At 36.9% G+C, this 22,406-nt stretch overlaps 1 protein-coding gene across 1 annotated transcript in view; it reads left to right on the forward strand.

Annotated features, from left to right (window-relative positions):
- LOC142346231 (uncharacterized) overlaps positions 1–22,406 on the forward strand; it is a 115,629-nt gene that overhangs the window by 15,552 nt on the left and 77,671 nt on the right. Inside the window, exon 5 of the mRNA XM_075398746.1 lies at positions 339–377. Coding sequence (XP_075254861.1) covers positions 339–377 — 39 coding nt within the window. The remainder of the gene's footprint in view (positions 1–338; positions 378–22,406) is intronic.

Here is a 22,406-nt window from a genome sequence, read left to right on the forward strand (position 1 = left end):
AACTTGACTTACCTCACTCTCTAAAATGACTTCCTCACTTTGAAATTGACTTTTATTTACTTTAATTCAAAGAGATAAGGTCAAATGGGTGTGTGTCACTCTAAATGAAGGTTATTTGAGATCAGCTAATAGAGGCAGCAATAACTTATACAGATTTTTAATCAAAATATAACAGATCAGCCTTCAATGAAAAGAACAATTTTTTGGTCTGTCTTTTTTACTGTTTTTTTTTAGACTGCCGATCTACGAATCTATTGCGGCTATTTTCTGGCAATCTGCCAGCTATGTTTTGTTTTTTTACTAGAAAGTGATAAAAAGCGATGTTTGTTTATTTTTAGATTCTGGTCAGTGAAGAAGCGGCGCTTCGTGGCAACCAAGTAAGTCTTTTACTAGCCGAGGAATTGATTTCTTATCCGAGTTGTTATTACAGCTCTAAAAATGTTTTTTTTTTCAAAGTTTTTGTATGGTATTCGAAGTTTTCTGTAAGATCTGTAGTTTATGAAAGAAAGAGCTGATAACTCGCTGTTTCGACACTGTTGTTATAATATGAGAGGTAATTCGAAGTCCGTGACTAAAGTTCTGGCATAAAGTTCAAAATCTGCACACATCCGAACATGCTAAATTATATGTGAATGTATTCGTAGAGAACTCTTTGAGCTACAATAATTGTCGCCAAATTTAGACAAAATCCGCCTGGTTTTGGACGAGAAATTTTGGTGGAATGTCACGGATCCTTTCAAGAACCGGTATCTTATTCAGGAAATTTAACCTTGCGACAAAAACCAGGCAGATTTTGTCTAAATTTGGCGACAATGATTGTAGCTCAGAGTTCTCTACTGTCCAACTTCGTATATTTTGAATCATTTTTTTATTGATATTAAATTATGTGGCCGATGTTAAATGCTGAACAGAGGTCTTTGTCCTCCTGTAATAAGTACAGGACATCGCATTGTTTTGTGATTTATGGCGTTGGGAGTTTAAGTTCAATGCCCGCTATGCTTTGCTGAAAATGAAAGATTGTTGTAAACGGGACGTAACAAACCATTTGTCCCCAAACCTTTGCGCCCCAAAACAATATGGTCCCAATTTATATAGTTCGAGTTTAATAGCCGCACAGACTTTTAGAGCCAAACTATTCCGTTCTTTCTTCTGCGTATAAATAAAACAGCCACACACACATTTATTCTCGTTTTTGCGTGATTTTGCCACCATTTAAAAAAAACTATTAGAAAACGATCGCTCTGACATATACCGTATTAATATACATAACAAAATTATCCTAAACAGTTGTCTCACTCAACACAAACGGAAATTGAACAAATTCTGGCGAATCCTAGGATTCAAAACCGAACCATAGCCTCGAAAAACAAAAGCAGCTTAAATTTTCTGACTGATGATTTTTCAGAAAAACCCAACACTTAGCTGGAATAAACGTTCTATTGGTTTTTCCATTTGATACTATTAGCACTTCAAAGTTACAGACTGTCCGGCTTTCTAAGTAAGCCACAGTGCCATAGTTTGATCTTCCCCATGCACCGCTCATTGTACTCCCAACATTGACTCTCTCGCTAAATGTAGCCCTATAATCTATCAGGCTAGAGGTAGCACATTCGCTAGTAAGATTTACGATCTGAGTGGGTGAGGTGGCTGGTTTTTTTGCGACAGGCGTAGTGGAACATATTTTTACATAGTTAGCAAAGCCGTGTCTTTATATGGTACGTTTTACTTCAGCTAAGTCTTTGTCCCTAGGACCAGTGAACGAGCTTTGGATTATTTTACGGTTTGATTCAGGGAGTGATTCTAGGGTTTGGTTCTAAAATTGTACACTAACAGGATTCCAGTTCACGCTTCTGTACTTGCTGAGACGCAAGTGCAAAAGATCGTATTTGGCACTTTTTTGTAGAACGTACAATCGTTTCCTCCCCGAATTAGGATGTTTCTCTGCTCCTGTAATCAGACAAAAACCTTTGCCAAAATGCTGAGCGTACATAAAACACATCGAAAAACGGCATTCAAGCACGATTTCCTGAGACATAAGACCAAACCGTTCATAAAACCGACATACATACAAAAAACATTAAAACTTTTCCAATTGCAATAAAAACCTTTCCCTCAAGTGCTATTATTATGTGGAGTGACCGTAATCACTCATGTTGCAACAAATTTCAATTCAGAGTGACTCCTAAGCCTGAAACCACCAACGAAAAACAGAAACATTGCCTAACATAACTAAAACCTTATCAACCTCTAAAGAGGATTTCTTGCAGCAGTTGAGGTTGAAATTCGCCGAACGGGAAGCAGTTAGACTTGTCCGCTGAGTAATGACAAGTAGAAGAAACAGTTGACGTTCACAAAATCCAAGACGAGCTGCATTTACAAAAAGAGGAGCTTGACTATGTGTGCAGGGAGCTCATGGGACAGCACATGACATCAGAGGAGTTTGAAGGCATAGCTGAGCAAGCTGACAAGTGTTAGTAGTGACTCTAGTTTCAGTAACAGCCTCGGGTAATCAGAAGGCCTCATTTCTGAACTGAAATCCAAAAATGACACCTAGTCTAGAACTGCAAATTTTATGAACAACGCAGTTGGCAAATCAGCATGGAGAAAATGAAACTCATCTGTCTGGCTGTACCTCGACAACGAAACCCTTTTCCAAGGCTAGTTCACCGGTTGCAGGAATGGCATAGCAGGCAGATGCGGACCAAAACCAATATTTTTGTCCTTAGACATTAACACCGGAGCATCCACTCGACTTATGCTTCACCAATCAATGACTGGTGCATTCAGCTTCCCCAAGATTTGGATTTTTCACTTCTCAGGAGATCCAGTAAAATGGCATCAATGATACAGCTTTTTCGAGCAATATTTCATTATCAATCCCGTTCAAAGGTTTCCAAAATTGATGTATCTCCAACATTTACTCACCCAGAAAGAAAAAGATTTCCTTTTTGGATACTCGTACAAGGGCAACTCCTATTATGACGATTTACAGGAGCTAACCAACAGATTGGGAAGACCGCGACAAGTCAGCGCCTTCCTCGCAAACTTGAATGACCCCAGCAGCTTTGTTAGTTTCGCCGCCTTTGTGGGACGTTTGGTTGAGAAATTTTGTCCCCACATTTTTTAGTGATCTGACTTCTTAGTAGTTTTAAGTCATTAGAGACAATTTGGGCACTTCAATGATGATTCTCTGGAACCAACATGTCAAATTGGCACTAGAGCAATTGAATTTACCGACTATGCTGAGACGAGTTCATAGGCTGAAGCTTGTGATGTCACCTCAACGACAGCAGAAATCAAATCAACGATGAATACTTATTCCTCAAGAACTGAGAAAGGACAATATTGCCTTTCAATCCAGTCCCGGCAGTCAATATTGTTCAAGGGATCACAACCTTGGTTGCTGAAAAGAGCTCTTAGACAAATCAGACAGTGAACGCCAGCAACTGGTCTGCTTTCACGATTTGCGTCAACTGTCTAAAGGTACCCGACAGGCATTTGCTCCCAAAATAAGATCTTTGTTGACAGATGCAATGGTTTCCATAATTCCACACAATACATCGAGACGACTTCAAACCATCGCAATCAAATTGAATTTTGGTTGGAATTGAAACTCTGGGCAGTGCCGGCAACTAATCGAGAAGATAGGAAGCACAGCAATCCAACGGGATTGTTTTCATTGCACAAACCTTATCATCAAACAACAAGCCCCAAACAAATTACCAGCAGTATAACCTTTGCAAAACGCCAACACAATACAGGATAGTAACTAAAATGTTAATGAAAATGGAAAAACGCAGCAAATGAAAATACCACAAACTTGCACTGGAATGATGAACGCTGCCTTCCAATCCAACAAGGAGGCTCGGTAATGTGCGTTCGCACATTAAGTTCCGACCCCGCTCATCTACATTTTTCACTTAATTGTCTACCAAATGAGATAAAAAAGTTAACATATCAACATACTGTTCAACAAACTACTAAAAGAATAAAACACTATACTAGAGGGCCTATGAGACCTGTGGCTATCATAATATGACTACCAGAAAAGACGGCAATAAAAATCAATTAGTTACAAATATTAATTACGACCAAAACTCCTTGTCCATTTTTGAAAACCACTAATAACCAAATCAAAATGGCATCAGATAAAATTTATACTAGGAAGATTAACCGGTACTTTTTGAAAACAAAATAAGGGACTTTTCCTCAATGCGTTTATTAGAACATTGCTTTTAAAGAAAGAATTAAATTCGAGCTGACTAGAAACAATAGGCATCAAATGAAATCATTGAGAGTCTTTTATACCTCAATAGAGAGCGACTGAGGCCTTTAATTATCCAGTATATGTCATACGACTACAAAAAGAACGACAAATACAGGCAAAAACGAAAAATTTGCACAAAAAATATTGCACGAAAACGATGTCCCTCCAATCAATTAAATATTGAACTAATCACTAAAAACAATTAAAATCTTCGTTTGCCTTTTTTGCAGGTGACAACAATTGTAAATCGAATAACGCCCATTATTGTGATACTGTGAAAAGAAAACAAAAACCTACAAAAAAGGGGCAAATATGCAAAAATCACGAAAATTGGTTTTATGAAAACTTGTTGTTCCAAGAAGAAAGACCATTTGAGGAAAATAAAGCCGTTATGAAGAGCAAATTGTATTTCAGTAGATAAATGTGAATTGTATATAGAGATGCTTAGCTACAATTTAACAGAAATAAAATTGGCAGATCTCAAAAATCTCTTTTGAAAATAAATATTTTCAAAATTCATAGCCAACAAAAATTTTCGACTAAAAGAGTAGACAGTTGGTCTTGCAACTTTTCGGAAAACTAATTGCGACTGTTATTAATGAGACTAAATCATATGACTATAAAATAACATTAAATACAAGCTGAACTAAGTTCAGCTCACAAACAAATTTACGAAACCACAGTTTTGAAGCCATTAAATTTATAATATAACAACCGGGAGAATATAACATATTCATTTGCGTCTCCTTTGATTATCATATAGTCTTTTTGTAAAACGACTATCACAAAATGACAACAAAAAGAACCACAAGAACTGAAAAGTGTCTAAACTTCAAAAAATTCTTCTGAAACAAGTTGTCTAAGCCCAGAAGACATCATTTAAAAGTTTAAAGAACAGAAAAATTTTTGTTTGATTGAACAAAACATTAGAAAGAGCTCTAATTAATGAGGCTAATTTACGGAAATGATACAACATTGTAAAATACGAAAAAAAAGGCAAACCAGAACAAAAAGGGATTAGTTGAAGATTACTATTACTTTTTTTGGAAATTTAATTCGAAAGCCAAAACAGCCATTAGATTTTTGCAGATATCAGCTTTTAAGTTCATTTGTTTATCTATATTTGGCCACGGAGACCTTTAATTACACAATATTTGGCATATGACAACAAAAATTAACAAAAAATAAAGGGCAAAAATATGGGTCAATTTCTGCAAGAGAACGGTGTCGCAGCCCTTCAATTCATATGTTGTGAAAATAAAAAATATGTTCAGTTTCAAATGTTGTAAAGTTTTTTTTCAGTTAGATTGTTAAATAATGTGACAATTTGCAAAAAAAAACAAAAACAACAGCAAAAATGGGCAATTATGCGCAAAAATCAGAAAATTTTTAATGAAAACTCGTAGTACCAAAAGCAAGAAAATCTTCTGTTAAAGCAATCGGCCACAAAATTAATTTATATTCTACAAGGAGGAGAGGTTGACCTGTACTTACTGAGAATAAGCTAAATGTTGACTCAAATAATATAAAAAAATGACAAATTCAAAAAATCACAGAAATTTTCTTAAAACAAATACATTCAATAACATAAGAGACATTAGGTAACAACCGAATGAATAGAAAAGGTTCACTTCTTGTACCACTTGAAGACAAAATTTAGATCTTTGATTGGTTAAATTTAAAATCAGACTGCCAAAAGACTAACAATTGAAGGCAAAAGACAAGAATTCAGACAAGAATTTTCCTCAATGCGTTTATTAGAACATTGCTTTTTAAAGAAAGAATTAAATTCGAGCTGACTAGAAACAATAGGCATCAAATGAAATCATTGAGAGTCTTTTATACCTCAATAGAGAGCGACTGAGGCCTTTAATTATCCAGTATATGTCATACGACTACAAAAAGAACGACAAATACAGGCAAAAACGAAAAATTTGCACGAAAAATTTTGCACGAAAACGATGTCCCTCCAATCAATTAAATATTGAACTAATCACTAAAAACAATTAAAATCTTCGTTTGCATTTTTTGCAGGTGACAACATTTGTAAATCGAATAACGCCCATTATTGTGATACTGTGAAAAAATCACAGAAATTTTGAAAATGACAAGTTCAAAAAATCACAGAAATTTTCTTAAAACAAATACATTCAATAACATAAGAGACATTAGGTAACAACCGAATGAATAGAAAAGGTTCACTTCTTGTACCACTTGAAGACAAAATTTAGATCTTTGATTGTTTAAATTTAAAAATCAGACTGCCAAAAGAATAACAATTGAAGGCAAAAGACAAGAATTCAGATAAATTTTTACTAAAACTCTTCCTCAAAGCCATAAAAACCCTTTGGTTCTCTGAATTATTTTGAAAAAAGGCAGCATCAAAATAAACACCAAAAAGTCTGATTCTAAGAATCCATGATATTATGGAACTTCTCCCTGATTTTTTCGCGCGCCCAGCAGACTGACCAAGTGTTCCAAGTGTTTGCGAATTAGACCAATTGTTGAGTGGAATTCTTCAATTATTAAAAAAAAAACAACGATGCATTTTGTATAATTATCGAGTTAAATCTGCAAAAGTTTTAATTCCAGAAGACTTTCATACGGCGCCTAATCGCAACTAGTGCTCTTTTTGAGATTAGGGAGTCTGTGTTAAGGTTTCTAGGTCACTAAGTCTGGCAAACTTTAACAAAGTTGACCAAAAAAAGCATATTTTGTGCTATTTTTGATGAAAAAGGTTTGATTTTTGAAAATTTTAGACAAAATTTTAGCCAAAAAAAACTTTAATCAAAGAATTACAAAGAATTAAGCAATGCTCTTCTATCTCTAACGGTAACAACAACACTTTGCCGTTAAAAATTTTAACTTATTTTGAATTATATTAGCGCAATTGTGCCAAATTTTAGCAAAAATTACTGAAAATGTGAACAAAAACAGTCGAATGTTCACAAAACTTTAAACCTCGATAACTACCTGTAAAAAATGAAAATCGAAAAAATCTTTTAAGTTCCGCATTCTACGCTGGACGGGCTTTTTAATGATACCACTCACAATTCTCTACGATGAATATATCGATCGGCCAAAATTGACTGAACAAAAAGAAAAAACCCAGTTGAGTATATAGTTCCTCCCTCCCCACTAAAGTGGGGGTCGGAACAATAAAAGGAGCCAGCTGAGCCAAAGTTTAGCTCAAGCGATAACAAACACAGTTGCCTCAACATAACAACATGCAGCAAAATCAGACACCATTATGGGATGGACCCCCAATCACGCTATTCTGAGCATAGAATCATGTTCTATTCGATAGTGGGAGTCATAACACGCAAATCAGACATCCTGTTGCAAACGCTCGTCACATTGAAGCTCCTAAAGATATTTCAATGCCTCCTGCCTCTCTTTACAGAACACAGAGTAACCACTGCCGATGTAATGATCCGTATTGACTCACTGCTGATTTAGCCACCGATCACAAACCTTCCAGATTTTTTTGCTGCTTTTGAAACGTTTTGTTTGCCAACAGTTCCCACTAATATGTTAAACAAAATTTTGCCGAACACGTTCATTTAAGAGGGATCTATTTTAATTCGTAACAAAATTGTGACGGTTTTCGGAGATGATGGCTGTGCTGCCAAAGTTCCAATAACTTTCACTATGGGAAAAACCGGGAACACTTTAAGGAGTTTAGGATGGGCTCTAACGGGCCCATTCTTCAAGAGTACTACAGAACAGCCGGAAAGAAGCGTAAATCTCTTCAACCGCGTAAAGAAAACAGCTAATGACCCCAAAGAGCACCTCTTCCTACTATTTCAGTCAAAGTTCTATCAAAGGGGACACTCATGAGGATCAGAACGCTATCGAATTTTGACCCCAAAAAACTCATCCTAACAGGGAACTATGAGATAACAACAATTGTTTCATGGCTCGGTATCAATTTAACATTCCCCAAAGGAGACTAGGCGAAGACAATCAACGGAACCAGTGCTTCTTGGCTTTTAAATAATAAATTCAGATGCTATTATTTACAGTTGTTAATTACAAAGAAGTTAAAATAATTCAGCAGGTTCCATTGATGAAGCGTTACAGTTGGTATTTACAAAGGATTTAAACTAATTCAGCAAGTTTCATAGGTTACACTGATGAAGCTTTACAAATAATTACAAGATTAGGGTCAAACACAACAATGGGGCTTTGTACAACAATTAGGTTTTTAATAAATTCAGAAGGAGATCTTTACAAATGCTAACTGTACATTACAAAAGTAGCTTAATCAAAACAGCATTACATATTGAATAAAAAGTTCCGTTTAAAACACTTGCAGTAAATCGTAGAGTTTCGACTCTCATATGGACAAATATCTCACGCCAGTTTGTCAATTGTAATAAAGTTCTTGCTGCAGTTAATTTTTCGCATTCAAAAACTAAGTGTTCAGATGTTTCAAATTTCTTTTCACAGAAACTGCAAATCGGCGAGTCAGAGAAATTTTTCAGCCATCTTACTTGTTTTTCAACAAGACAGTTGAATGCTAGTCGATACAACAAATTTTGCTGTTGAGGTAAGAGCTTGTTTATTTTCCAAATATCTCCACAAAAGCGGGTTAATTCTTCCGTTGAACAATTGTATTTAATGACAGCTTTTCGTAAACGATTTTCAATAAAACTTTAGGGGAAAATTTCAGTGATTATGTACCAGTAGATTTCTTATGTTTTCATCTGATTATGTAACCTGAGCGAGGATTCTCTGTTGTAGAACATTCTCGTTCTGGACAACTTTAAGCTTTAAAGAATTTATTAAAATGAATAGTTCTTTCGACAAAGTTATCGAGTTCTCGTCAGATGAATTAAATCCGTCAAAAAGTTTTGCAGAAAGAATTTTTGAAATTATGTGTGGAAGGGAGATCCCGCCTCTAGCTGATGACTGGTATAGGACTTCGCTTCTAATTTCCATTTTCTGTCCAGCTTTCAAAAGGCTGTTAACGAGGTTCTGTATAATTCCCAAGCTTTTCATGGTCGTGTCTGTGTGTCGAGCATAGTAAAGTAATTTTGGAAGAATGAATGTTTCGATAATATTTTTCTTGGCTTTCAGTGTTTTCGCTCGAGAAATAAAACGACTGTAGATGGCTATTTGTGTTTTGAGGAGACCAAGAAGATTCGGCTGATTTGTCAGCGTGGAATACTATACCAAGGATTTTTGTTGATCGCACAGTTTTATAAAAGGGAATATTGTTAGTAGATAGGATTTCGTTTTTTTTACATTAATTTCTAGCTGGGTTTGATCACAAAAATCTTTCACAGTATCAAAGAGCGCTTCAATCGATGATTTATGAACTAGGCATGTGATGTCATCAGCATAAGCAACAGTTTTGGCATTTACGAAACCTTTGATGTGAGTTGAGTTGTCAACAGAACAAAGTAACGGCTCAATAGCAAGAATAAAAAGCAAAGCTGATAGATGACACCCTTGTCTTACTCCACGTTCGAGAACAATTGTCTGGGAGAGGTAGCCGTTGATTTCAATAATTGCATTGGTTTGCTTATATATTGTTCTGATTGCAGACTTTGTAAAATTATCTACACCTATTCTATCGAGAAGAGCGAATATATAATCCCTATCTACTTTGTCGAAAGCTTTCGAGAAGTCTAGATTTACGATGCATTTACTGTTATTCATTTGTTTGTGGGCTTTGCGTACCTTCATCAGCGCTGTATTAGTTTGTCGTTTGTTTAGGTAGGCGTGTTGATGTTGACCAATTACTTCTTCGAGGTTTTTGATTGGCCTGTTAGCCAAAATATGCGACAGAATTTTTAAGTCAGTGTTCAGCAGGCTTATGGGTCTGAATTCTTCTACTGTTCTGGGTTTTTCGGTTTTTGGAAGGAGTTTCAATATTGCAATTTGTTGGTTGTCTGGAAATCTATTGTTGTTCACTACATTGTTGAAAACTTTTTTCAATATGGGAGCCATTTCTCGTTTAAATACTTTATAAAAGTTAGAAGTAATACCGTCTGACCCTGGTGAGCTATCTGCGTTTAGTTTGTCGCTTGCTTTTTTCACTTCGTCTAAGGTGATTTCGTTTTCTGTTGTCATTTCAGTTTCTTGCTCCTGCAGTTGATCAAGCAAGCTTTCAAATGACGATTTCTTTTTGTTTTTATACAGCTTTGAGAAATGATTTTCAAATATTTTAATGATCTCTTCTTGATTACTTCTTACACTGTCACCAACTTTCTATGATGTAATACTATCTGTGCTGTTTTTAGTCTCGACCATGTTTTGAGATCTCTGGCATTACCAATTTCACAGGATTGCATCAATTTTTTAAAGTGTTTAAAGCTCAGTCGTTGTTTGTTATTCTCGTGTTCGTTGATTTGGGATATTGTTGCATTGTATTGATTCAAAAAGGCTTGGTCTGATTTACATTGCTGAATTTTTTCTCTTAGTTCCTTTTCTTCACGTAAGCTGCCTTTCATTGAACATATCACTCGGGATTTGTTTATCGCTAAGGCTTGGCATACATCACGTATATGACACATCAACTCTTCATATGTGTCCTCAATCGGATAAAGATCACCAAATTGTTTCAGTTCTTCTCTGATAGTTTTTATTTTCTTTTAGTATAGTGTCATTCAATTTCCAAAAGCTCTGACCACGTTCTTTTTCTTCAATTTTGTTGCTTAGCTCCAAAAGCATGTGATCTGAGAGATTATTTTTATGTATTTTCATGTTACTGTAATTGAGATGATTAGCAAAGAAATAATCTATGCGCGAGAAAGATGATCTCTTATCATAATGTGTGAAGTCTTGGACGTCTAGTTCAAATGCTATATCAAAAAGGAGCGTTTTCTCAATGACCGGCTTCAGCTTAGCGAATCGCTTTATTCTGTCATCTTCACTTCTAAGAGCATTTGAGGTGTTTCTTGGATCATGGTTAAAAGCAATGAAATCTCCTGTTAAAACTACAAATCTTCCAGGTTCAATTTTAGTGAGGCTTGAATTTAATTGTCTGAGCTTTGTTGTGTAATCGTTTGGATTTAAATACGTATTGATTAAGACAAAGTTTAAATTTGGAAACGTTACTGCTGAATGATCTCTTGCTTGAAATCTTCGTTCGTTGGTCTTGATTTCTTCGCTCCCAATTGTTATTAAACCGCCACTGCTGTTTATTGCCGGTACTAGATGGTAGCTCAATTTGTACTGTTCAAGAATTGCTTCATGTGAGCGAGGTAGAGCGAGGATTTTCGTTTCTTGAACACATAGAAAAAAATAGGTTCCTCGAGCTAGATGGTAGCACTTTTCAATTATCGAGAACTTTTTCGGGCTCTTAATGCCACAGGAATTCAAGCTGAAAATTTTCTGCTCTATCATTTGCTTTTGTTGTTCAATTCGTTTTTCTTTCTACGCCAATCAGTGTTCAGAAAATGTCTTGGTATTTCAGTGCTCTGTTGCTTTCGTTGATGGTTCTGTGTTTGTTTGTTGACTGTTCTGTTTTGTTCCAAAACAACACCTTTGAGAGGCTCAACGTTTGATGAATTAAGCCTTTTTGGAGAGTTTGATTTCATAATGTCGTTGCTTTGTTTTTCAATTGAAATTTGGTTAGACGAAGAATCAATTTGTTCTGTGGTTTGTGTGCTTTCTGTTGCTTTGGTACACATTTCAGGGCTTTCTGTTGATCCGCTACAAATTTGTTCTACAAACGTTTCTTGAATTTCTTCTTGGTCTATAGTTAGATTGCCAAAAGAGTCTTGATCAAGCATTTCTTGTTCTTGAGTGTTGTCAGGATTTGTTTCTTGTGTTTTCAGATGGATATTTTGCTGTTCTGTGCTTACATTTTGACGGTTTTGCACTTTAATTTGGTGCATTTCTTTTTGCCATAGGAAACACCAGTCTTTATGGTGTCCGATATATTGGCGGCTGTTTTCTTCGCAAAAACTACAGCTATGAAGCGCGGGAACATGGAATTTGATTTCTAGGCCATTCCAGTCTTTGAACTCGGCAATTTTGTTCTCATAGGACCATTTTCTTAGCTTCTCTTCATTAGCATTGTGGACAGTAACAATTAAATTTGCATATCCGTCGAAAATAAAGTCCCCATCAATATTTACCTTCAGGCGATTGATTGTCGGGTTGTGCTCTATTCCTTCTGGGAGTTCGATCAATTTAAGAGTTTCGGTATCCGAACAAACGTAAGGAAGATTTACAAATTTAATGTTGTATCTTCTGGGGTAGAAACTTCTTTCTTTGTTGAGGATATGCTTACCCATTGGAAATAGTTTTTGCCTAGTAAGTTGAGGCCTCGCGATCTGATCGAATGATATTGCGTTCTAACGGTTGGAGGAGAAGTAACTGTCAGTGTGTGCAGTGTTTTTTCTCTTATCTGCGCGAATGTTCTGCTAATGGTTATTTGAGATCGTACTTCTTGTGGGAACTCTTTCAGAATAGATTTCGCACATTGAATGTAAGCATCGTTCAAAGCTCCTGTGTTTGCAAGCATCGATTTAGTGAATGGAGGAATAATTTGCATGATTTGGAAGTCGTTGGAAGCTGTTACTTTTGAAAGGCCGTCTTGGATCGCAGAGGACTACATGTTTCGATTTTCGCTTGCGGTTGGGGCTATTATTGAAGGGAAAGTGTTCTCCCCCATTGGGGAAAACAACTTAAAAACTTGTAAACGAATAAAAGGGAGATCTCTAACTTAAACAACTTAAAAAGCTAGAGTTGATGAGGCGTGTATTTAAAAGAGCTTTTAAAGAGCGAAGGCTAAGAGCAAAAAGGTAAGAGAAAAGTCAGGATTTTAAATCTTAAGCAACTTTTAGTGAAAAATCTCTTTAAAAAAGACTCACTCCCAAAGGACGTTCCTGCACAAAGTGGAGTACTTGCTTGTGGCTTTCCTATCACACTTTGAGGTACTGATCCGAAACTGGCATTAATAGCGGTTTAATCATCATGCACAACAATTAGGCTATGGCTTCATGCTTCATGGCTGTAGTCACAGGTCGATTGAAGAAGGGACCTTTAACTTTAGCTGGAGTGCGGACGCCAAACAAAGTGAGTGTGGTACCTGTCTCATCACCCAGTCATTGATCAACAAAAACCAGACGAGAAGAATCACTAAAGCTGCCTCGAAGTTTAAGAGAATTTCCTTGAACGAGTCGCTTCTTACGTGACCAGATCTCTTGTGAAATCTTGGAATACTGCTCTAATTTCGACAATACAAAGATGCAGTAACGGCAAAAGAGCCAATTCTCATTCAAATATAAATAAATCGAGCAACTGACAACAGACAGCAACATCATGAAGCATATGGTTCCATTGCCATAATTTTCCACATTGACGACTTCATTCAGATGTTCACATAAGCAGAAGAAAGCTCGAAAGGCAGCAGAACTCCAAACAGGTTCTCAAAACAGGTAGTCTCAACCTCAACGTTTATTAGCGACGACACTGATGTCTTGAAAAAAAAGAAAACATTGAATTCCAAAATGTTACACACCTTAAAAGTGTCAACAAAATGGCAATGTACAAATTCTAAAATACATAAAACAATAAGAATATATTTTATTTACAACGTTTGGAATACTAAAAACATTTAAAAAATATATTGGATAATAAGGAAATTAAAAACATGAAAACTTAAAAAAGGCCCCTCAACAAATCTCTGTACTCCAATGCCTTTGGGTCCTTCAGATATTCCTTGAAATAGAATTCTTTCAAAAAATCTTTGACGTTTTTAACCTTATCGAGTTTTTGTCTTTGTTCATATGGAAATTCATTGTACAATTTCATGGCTTGCAGCATCAATGATTTATCGAGGAATTCCGAATTACTTTTCATAGCCGGATAAATTTTTCCCGTTCTCGCATTCTGTTTACAATTGGAAGTTTGCAATACATTGTTGTTACTAAAAGCTGGTAATTGTTTCCTAACATATTTCAAGAAAATTACCATACATCGATATTTGAGAAGGAATTCAACAGGCATGATTCTGTTTTTTATAGCTGCGAAGCTGTAAGCTGAGCGTAGCTATATTGCGGTGCTCTTGATTTTTTTTTGTTTCGTCGTCTGACGCTTCCTTTTCGTTTTACATTTGTTCTAGAACATTCTGTCTCGTCACTGCTTAAATGGCTTTTTCGCGCTTGATTTCACGCTTTCTGCGTGACCTAAATTGCGGTTATTCAGAAACAGAATCTGTTCCTAAAACAAATTTGATTGTAAGAAAACAGATTGTATGGTCCGACAGCCGAGTGGTTAAGGCGACTGGCTGTTAATCCGGAGATTGCCGGTTCGAGACGCGACAGGGGAAAATTTTTTGCACCCAAAAACAACCTCCTTTGAAATAAACTTGTAAGTTTTATAAGTGGCGGCGATAACTATTATCAACTCACTTCTGTATCTTTTTCCATCTGTATTTTACGGCACGCAAGTCTATTTCGCAGCTATTCCGGCAGTCTGCCGGCTATGTTTATTTTTAAATCAGTCGAGCGATCATACTTTTTTCTTTTGAAACACACTTTTATTCCCCAATTAAGTTGTTTTTCTAAAGTTCGTGCTTTTTTTGATGGAGCAAACACGATATATTCTGTCTTCTTATTGTTCATCATTAATTGATGTGATTGGAAGTAATAACATAGTTTTTCAATATTTTTTTCCAAATAACTTCTGGCTATATTTTCATTAGTATGAGAAGAATAGAGAGTATAGCCAGAAGTTATTTGGAAAAAAATATTGAAAAACTATGTTATTACTTCCAATCACATCAATTAATGATGAACAATAAGAAGACAGAATATATCGTGTTTGCTCCATCAAAAAAAGCACGAACTCCGTCTTATCTCAATGTTAACGATGTGAACATAGGAGAATCGTCGTCGGTAAGATATCTAGGAATAATATTAGACGACAAATTAAACTAAAAACATGACAAGCTTTCTACTGGACGTATTCACTACAGTTAATCAGGCACCGTGGATATTAGTTAGAAACTGGCAGCAATAGTCAGATATGCTGCTGTTCGTCAAATGGATGCTGAATTATGAGGCCAGTAACATCACACAAAGGAAGATTGTCTATGGTCGCATCATTGTTTGACCTGATACGAATAATCTCACCTCTGAAATTGGCATCCGATATATACTTCAAAGATTCATCAATGAAGAACGCAACTGGGCTCATTTCGTATCAGCAGATCATATGATTAACTTAGATAATTGGTAACTAAGCGTACAATTGAAATTTCCCAATGCTTGGTCCCAAGCAAAAATGAACTCTCGAATTCCACATTCACTGATGCTTGCTCAGCCAGATGAAGACACAGACCTGCGCCACTCAATCCTTTTCAAGAGCCAGGCGTGGATCCACTGAGATTTCCAACCTGGTCACGGCTTGTTTGGTCAATCAGAATTGTGTTCCGCGCATTACGAAAAATGAAATCAACCGAAAAATGGACTGCTCCAGTCGCCGAAGAAAACTTTTTGGCAGACAAGAATCACGCACAAAATTTGCTTCTGAAGATCTCAAAAGCTTTTCTAAAAGACAAAATTGCAAAACTCATAAACAAATCAGGAGTGCTCTTTTAAAAAAACATCCCTTGATCCTCAATAGAAAGTGAAGAAAAGGAAAGCAATTGACTGAAAAGCCACGTCATAACTGGTCAGCATGGAATTGAGCATGCCCGTGCTCATATTTATGGATTTTTATGAAGGCTACGCTGTGCACTGAGAAGTTTGCACAAATACTGCTTTATCTGCAGACGTTTGCGTGCAGACACTGAGACATAAAATGGTATCTATCAGCCTTCAGGTTTCCAGACTCTTCTAAATTATGCCCATTTGTTAACAAAGGGGTTTATTTGTTTGTTCCCTACAAAATTCAAAGGCCAAAAGCCCCGTCAGAAATCAACTAGGTGTGGTTGTTTACTTGCCCTTTCACAAAGGCAGTGCGCAACGGACCTCGAAATTTTTGGGACCTCGCAACGGACCTCTTATGGACATTCGTTGTTCTGAAATTTCCTTAGTAAATCTTGAACAGAGCATTGATGCAGCGTTTGATAACCTGGATGAACAACTTACACTAGTTGTAAATAGAAATGCCAATTACAAGGAATGGAAAACTCCCAAAATCCCTGGATAACAAATGCAGTAAAAAACTGCGTAGCTAAGAAGGCAGTTTTCCCGCCTTTTCCAAAGATTCAGAGCACCTGCTGATGAACAGCGCTTCAAACATTACCGTGCTGTGGTGAATAAACTAGTTAAAGCATCCAAGAAGCAATACTATGGGGCCTTCTTAAGAAACTTCAACAATTCTCGAAAGTTTTTTCGAGAGTTAAATGCTTTGTGTGGTAGAGAAAAAAGGCAAAGCAATATTGTTTTACTAGACCAAAATACTTTGCTGAGCGAACTGGAACACGTCGTTAAAGCTCTGAATTCTAAATTTGTGAGTTTGGCTTTACCTCGTAACGACAAGGTTTCGACAATTGTCTGAGATATTGCGGAAATTGAACAAGCTTCTTTCTTCATCCTCTAGGTATGGTAGAGCTTGAACGTTATGTAACTGAATTGAAAGATGGTAAATCGTCAGGCCTCGATGGACTCTGCCGAAATTGTGAAGTATAGTCTTCCAGTTCTCCGAGAACCCCTTCTGTATATGTTCAATCGCTCTGTTATACTCTATCTTATTGAATAGTTTAGGATTCGCGTTGCGATACTTTATCTCAAGAATGTGTTAGGAATTGCAAAGCGAATACACAACTAATTGTGTATTACGAATTCTGATTATTGGAAACGCGGTGCGAATCCGTTGCTAAGTTTAGCTTAGAATTATGAAGAGCGTTTGTAGAGTAACTTGAATTCAGACTGACTAAATGAAATTATGATTGCTAATAATAAACTAGTATGAACAAAATATGAAATAATTTAGTAGACTAACGGGAATATTAATATAGGTGAATAAATAGAAGTCGTAACTTTTAGTTATAAAACACATGATATAATTATAGATATAGAGGGTAAATAATTTAGTACACATAAAGGTTTCGATATATATTTAGGTATCCATACGTATCACATTTCCCTCGTGACAAAAAAAATTTTAATGTATTTACAATTTTTTAGAATCAACACAAAACATGCAAATGAGTGGGATGAACATAACTTAACTCAAAATGTAGAGGTACTACAAATGTTAAATAATTTTGGAATCATAATGCGAATACGCGTCAAATTCTCAACATGTAAACTGAATACACTATACTGAATAATTGAAATGCACACACAGGAATAAATGGATTCGCAGGGCGAATACTGGAATAAATTAAAGACTAACAATTGAAGAGCAACTGTAATAAATGAAAAGCAAGGTTAACATTAAAATTGGATCAAAGGGGCGGGAACAAGACTAAATAAGTGATTGTAGTTTATGACAGTTTTGCTGAGTTTTTTAACTTAAATTTCATTCTCTGCATCCCAAACCGACATTTCCCGTTCTTGCTCATATTCGAAATTTCTAATTCTGGGGTCCGGTGGTGAAACTTGCCCCAATTGTAAGTCGGGTCGGGGTGGTGACGGGATTCTTGATTGTTCAGCAGTTTGGATAAGAGCTACTACCGAATCTGTTTGTTTTGATATTTTCTTATCTTTTTTATTCTTTCGCTTCTTTGGTTGAGCTGAACTTGATGAAGCCAGGGAACTTGTTGGGGAAATATCTGCATCTGTGAAGCCATAAAATCGGGGTCGATTGCGCTTGCGGCCTTTTGTTTGGTCGTCCTGTGCCTATGCGGGGGGTACTTGTGATGCAGGTGCAGGTGGAGCCGGTACAATCGAAATTAGGGGTTGGTCTTGAGCTGGTTCATTTTCGTGCATATTATGGCGTCTTTTGAGCTGCGGTTTTGTCGGTTTGCGTACCGTTAGTGCACGCGATACATTCGAATTTACAGTTGATACTACCGATGTAGTGTCCCGTTGGCGGTGTCTGGTTTTTATTTCGCCCCTCTTCTGTTTCTTAAGATCGTTACTATGTTTCGCGATCTTAAATTCTGTGGTCTTTTCGTAGGGAGCAGGGCGTCGTTGAGCGTATACCCACAAATTGGTGGATCTTTCAGCTTTGGTCCCAAATTTTGCGAGATCACTATCTCGAACCTTTACTGGGGCTCTGCCAGGCTCGTTGATGATCGTCGTTGTTGGTGACGACTTTGTAACGAAAGATCCAGGCTTTAGTACTTCGTACAGACCCGTTAACTGTCGTTTTGCTCGTTTCTTTTGTGGTAGTTTTCGGGCCAGTTTGACTTTAAGGGACTGTTCTGTCCTCGGTATAGGATCCGTAATTTGCGGATTGGTAATGAAACGGGACTCTTTGTTGTCTGATTCCCGATAGCGCTGGCCTGCATCTAAAGAGGTCTGACACATCTTTTGCTCAATTTCGATGTCGCTTCTGTTGGCACTGATCCATCCATTTTCGTCCAGCAAGTCCTCCGCAGAAACTGTTTCAGCATCTAAATAGTGATTAACAATTTTTTCATAAGTTAGATTTTGACTTGATGGAAGTGTGCTAATATTCCTTAAAGGAGTATTTGCAGGACGACCGAAATGAGCTTCAAAACGTGTTGTCTTTGTTGTTTTCTGTTTAGTTAATCGTAAATCAGAGACTATTTGTTTTATTGCTTTAGCTGTGGAAAATGTATCTTTATTTTCGGCTTTCATGCAAGATAAACGTCTTTTAATTGTTTGGATCATTCGCTCCACCAATCCAATAGCTCTATGATCACCGACCGGAGCGTCGAGAATGTCGATATTATTTTCGTTACAGTAGTTTGTAACTTGTTTACCTACAAGACAAGTTGCTTGGTCTAAGCGTATTGTTCGCTGGATTCCATGAGTATATGCATAATCACGAAGAAATTTTACTACATTTACCCCGTTAGCATTGTCGAATATTCTAACTGTTGGATATTTTGAATAACGGTCAATACATGTTAAGAAATTAATGTCTTTATCTTTATCATTAATTATTGGACCCCCAAAATCAATCTGTATTTCTTCGTTTGGTTCTTGACAAGCTTTGTGTGGGTGCCATTTAGACTTTGGTATGATAGGTTTCAGATTCTTACCAATATCTGTACACGGGGACGCAATCAGATATTTTTGCTAAAATTTCCCTATGCATGTAGGGCCACCATGCATATTGAGAGAGAGAGAGAGAGAGAGAGAGAGAGAGATCATCCCCCAACTACCCGGGTGCGTCATGTGGATGGATTCGAGCACCGCCTCCTTAATTGAGTTTGGAATGGCCACGCGTTGATCAACACACAGACACCCAGATTTCACATGTAAGTCCTTCCAAAAGGAGTGGATGTACGTGCTCACTTCTTTACAACAGGCCTCATCATCCTGTAGTACACAATCGCGGATCTCTTTCAACACCGCGTCTTTACTAGTGAGGACCGCCAGGAAGGATTTGGTGAAGAGCTGGTTGAGGTTATCTTCAAATACCTCTTCCCGGGATAGCTCGATGTCATATTCCTCGGGTGATGATGATGCTTGGGTGTTGCTGGGTCCGGCTCTTGTAGATGAGATGGGGGTAGATTGGGTACGGAATGTCACTCTTGGGGTTTGTGGTGAAGTAGGTGGATTATTTTGTGGTGCCTCTTTTGCTGACATTTTGATGTGGAGTATTTGCTGTGTGGAGTTAGCTATCAAATGGCAATTAGAATTTTGCGACTGGATTCGCGATGCGAGTGTGGTATCAGATTTAAGCAATTGATTTGCACGGCAATTAAAGTTAGAAATGAATTCAGAATTGTAATTGTTTACTTGTGCTCGAGGAATGAATGGATTAATTGAGGCATTTGAATTATTCGTGCTAATTTTAGCAGGTTTGCAAAAGTGGACGCGCGTCGTGTGTACTTGTTGCTTATAATTACTGGTTATGTGCCGCTTTTGGAAAGGAATTTTATTCGCGTGACTAAATAAAGATGTAATTGCGTCGCGGATACGGGAAATTGTTGCTACCATGAATTCCTCATCGTATTGATTGACACTTTTAGCGTTTTGATTTGGTTGTCGCGAAATATAATCAACTAAGCCCATTCTGGTACCAGGAATATGTTCGATGTTAAAATCAAATGGTAACAAACGGTCAATCCATCGTGTTAATCTACTGTTGTAGGATTTATTAGAACGGTGTGATTTTAAGACTGAAAGAAGTGCTCTGTGATCTGTTAAAACTGTGAAAGTTTTCCCAAATAGATAATATTTAAAATATTCATTGGCCCAAACCACCCCAAGTAATTCGAGTTCATTTACACTATAGCGTTCTTCATTGCTATTAAGAAAACGAGATGCAAAAGCTACTGTTTTCCACCCTTCACAATCTAATTGTTCAAGCGCAGCGCGTAAGCCTTGGCGGGATGCGTCGCATTTGATGCGCGTTTCCAGTGTTGGGTTAAAATGAGTATTTTCTGTAGCGTTTGCAATAACAGTTTTGATGTGTTCAAAATGTAATTGATGATTCTCATTCCAAATAAATTTTTCGTTTTTCTTTAATAAGGGCCGAAGAGGGTGGCATATTTTGGCAAGATTAGGTATAAATTTGCTTAAATGATGAACGCTACCTAAGAATGACCGTAATTGTTTCAATGTTTTTGGAGCTTTGATTTCCGCAATTGCCGCTGTTTTAGATTCTATAGGTTTAACACCACTTTGTGAGAATGTGAAGCCAAGCCAATTTGATGTTTTGCGAAGTGACATTTGCTTAAATTAATTCTAAGGTTATCCGCTTCAAGTTTTTGGAGACATTTGTACACATATTTGAGGTGCGATTCCTGGGTGCCTTTGCTAACTACAATTATGTCATCCAGAAAACAGTATGTGTTAGTCAGCTTAACCAATGTGTAATCCATTGCCTTTTGAAACTCGGCCGGCATATCCGTAAGGCCATAAAATCCCGTTTTAAAACGATACGTACCTGTTGCTTCGCCGCAAATGATAATAAAATTACAATGACGTGCGGTATCCGCATGCAGCTTTAGTTGGCTATAGGCATATTTTAGCTCGATTGTTGAAAAATAGACATTTTCTCCCAGATTTGAATTATTAATATGTTGTGAAATTGAATCGATAAGACTATCTATATTTGGCATTTGATACTTGTTTTTGTGGATCGCTATATTTAATATTTTCGAATCAAGAGCTAATTTTACAGATTTGTCCTTTTTGACCGTAAATACAATGGGAGAAATGAAGTTTTTATCCGAACATTCTTGTAGTTTTTCAATGTGTCCTTGTTCAGAAAGTTTCTTTAGCTCAGCGGATACTTTGTCTAATAAGTTTATAGGAACACGGCGACCTTTTTGGTGTGATGGAGTATAATGTTTGTGGAATTTTGAACGAACTGTATGTACTTTGGACTTACCAATTCTGGAGATTAGGTCAGGATAATCAATAGCAATCTGTTTTTTGATTGGGCAATATTCTTGATCTACCTGATTGATTGTTATATGATTATTTGATTGATGTATTGAGAGTCCAAGAGCTTGAAAGAGTCCACAAATCTCTACCCAATAGAGAACGGTGTCCATCCGCCACTACTTGAATTTCTATCGGATTCGCGTACCAATTGCTGCTTTGAATTGAAGTTTGGAGAATGCCCACCGTATGAATAGGCTCATTTGAAAATGTTTTCAATTGTTTAGGATTCGCTTCGCGTATCCCCTTCGATTTTGGGTCATGGGAAATGATTGAGTTCGCCAAGGATTCATTTATTATTGTGCATACGCTGCCCGAATCCACCAAAACATTTGTTGATGTATTGCCGAAAATTACAGGAAGATTGATTGCGTCCACCGAAGTTGTGGAATCTGTTGAAGATACTACTGCTACACAATTATCTTCATCTGAAGAATAGTTTGACTCCAAATCAGGATCAAAATTGGCCGAAATTTGATTGACATCTTCATTTTGATCATCTTTTTCTACGTTATTGACCCGCGGCTTAGGTTTTGGGTACGAATTGGGATCTTTAGGTTTGCGACAAACCTTTGCGAAGTGGTTTTCAATACCACAGTTATTGCATCTTTTTCCCCGAGCGGGACATTTATTACGGTGGTCGGAGGTCCAACTAGATCCACAGAAATGACAGGTTGTAGGCTTTTTCCGTGCTG

This window comes from Convolutriloba macropyga, chromosome 9 (genome assembly GCF_964194025.1).
Source record: "Convolutriloba macropyga chromosome 9, txConMacr16.3, whole genome shotgun sequence".
Classification (NCBI taxonomy): domain Eukaryota; kingdom Metazoa; phylum Xenacoelomorpha; order Acoela; family Convolutidae; genus Convolutriloba; species Convolutriloba macropyga.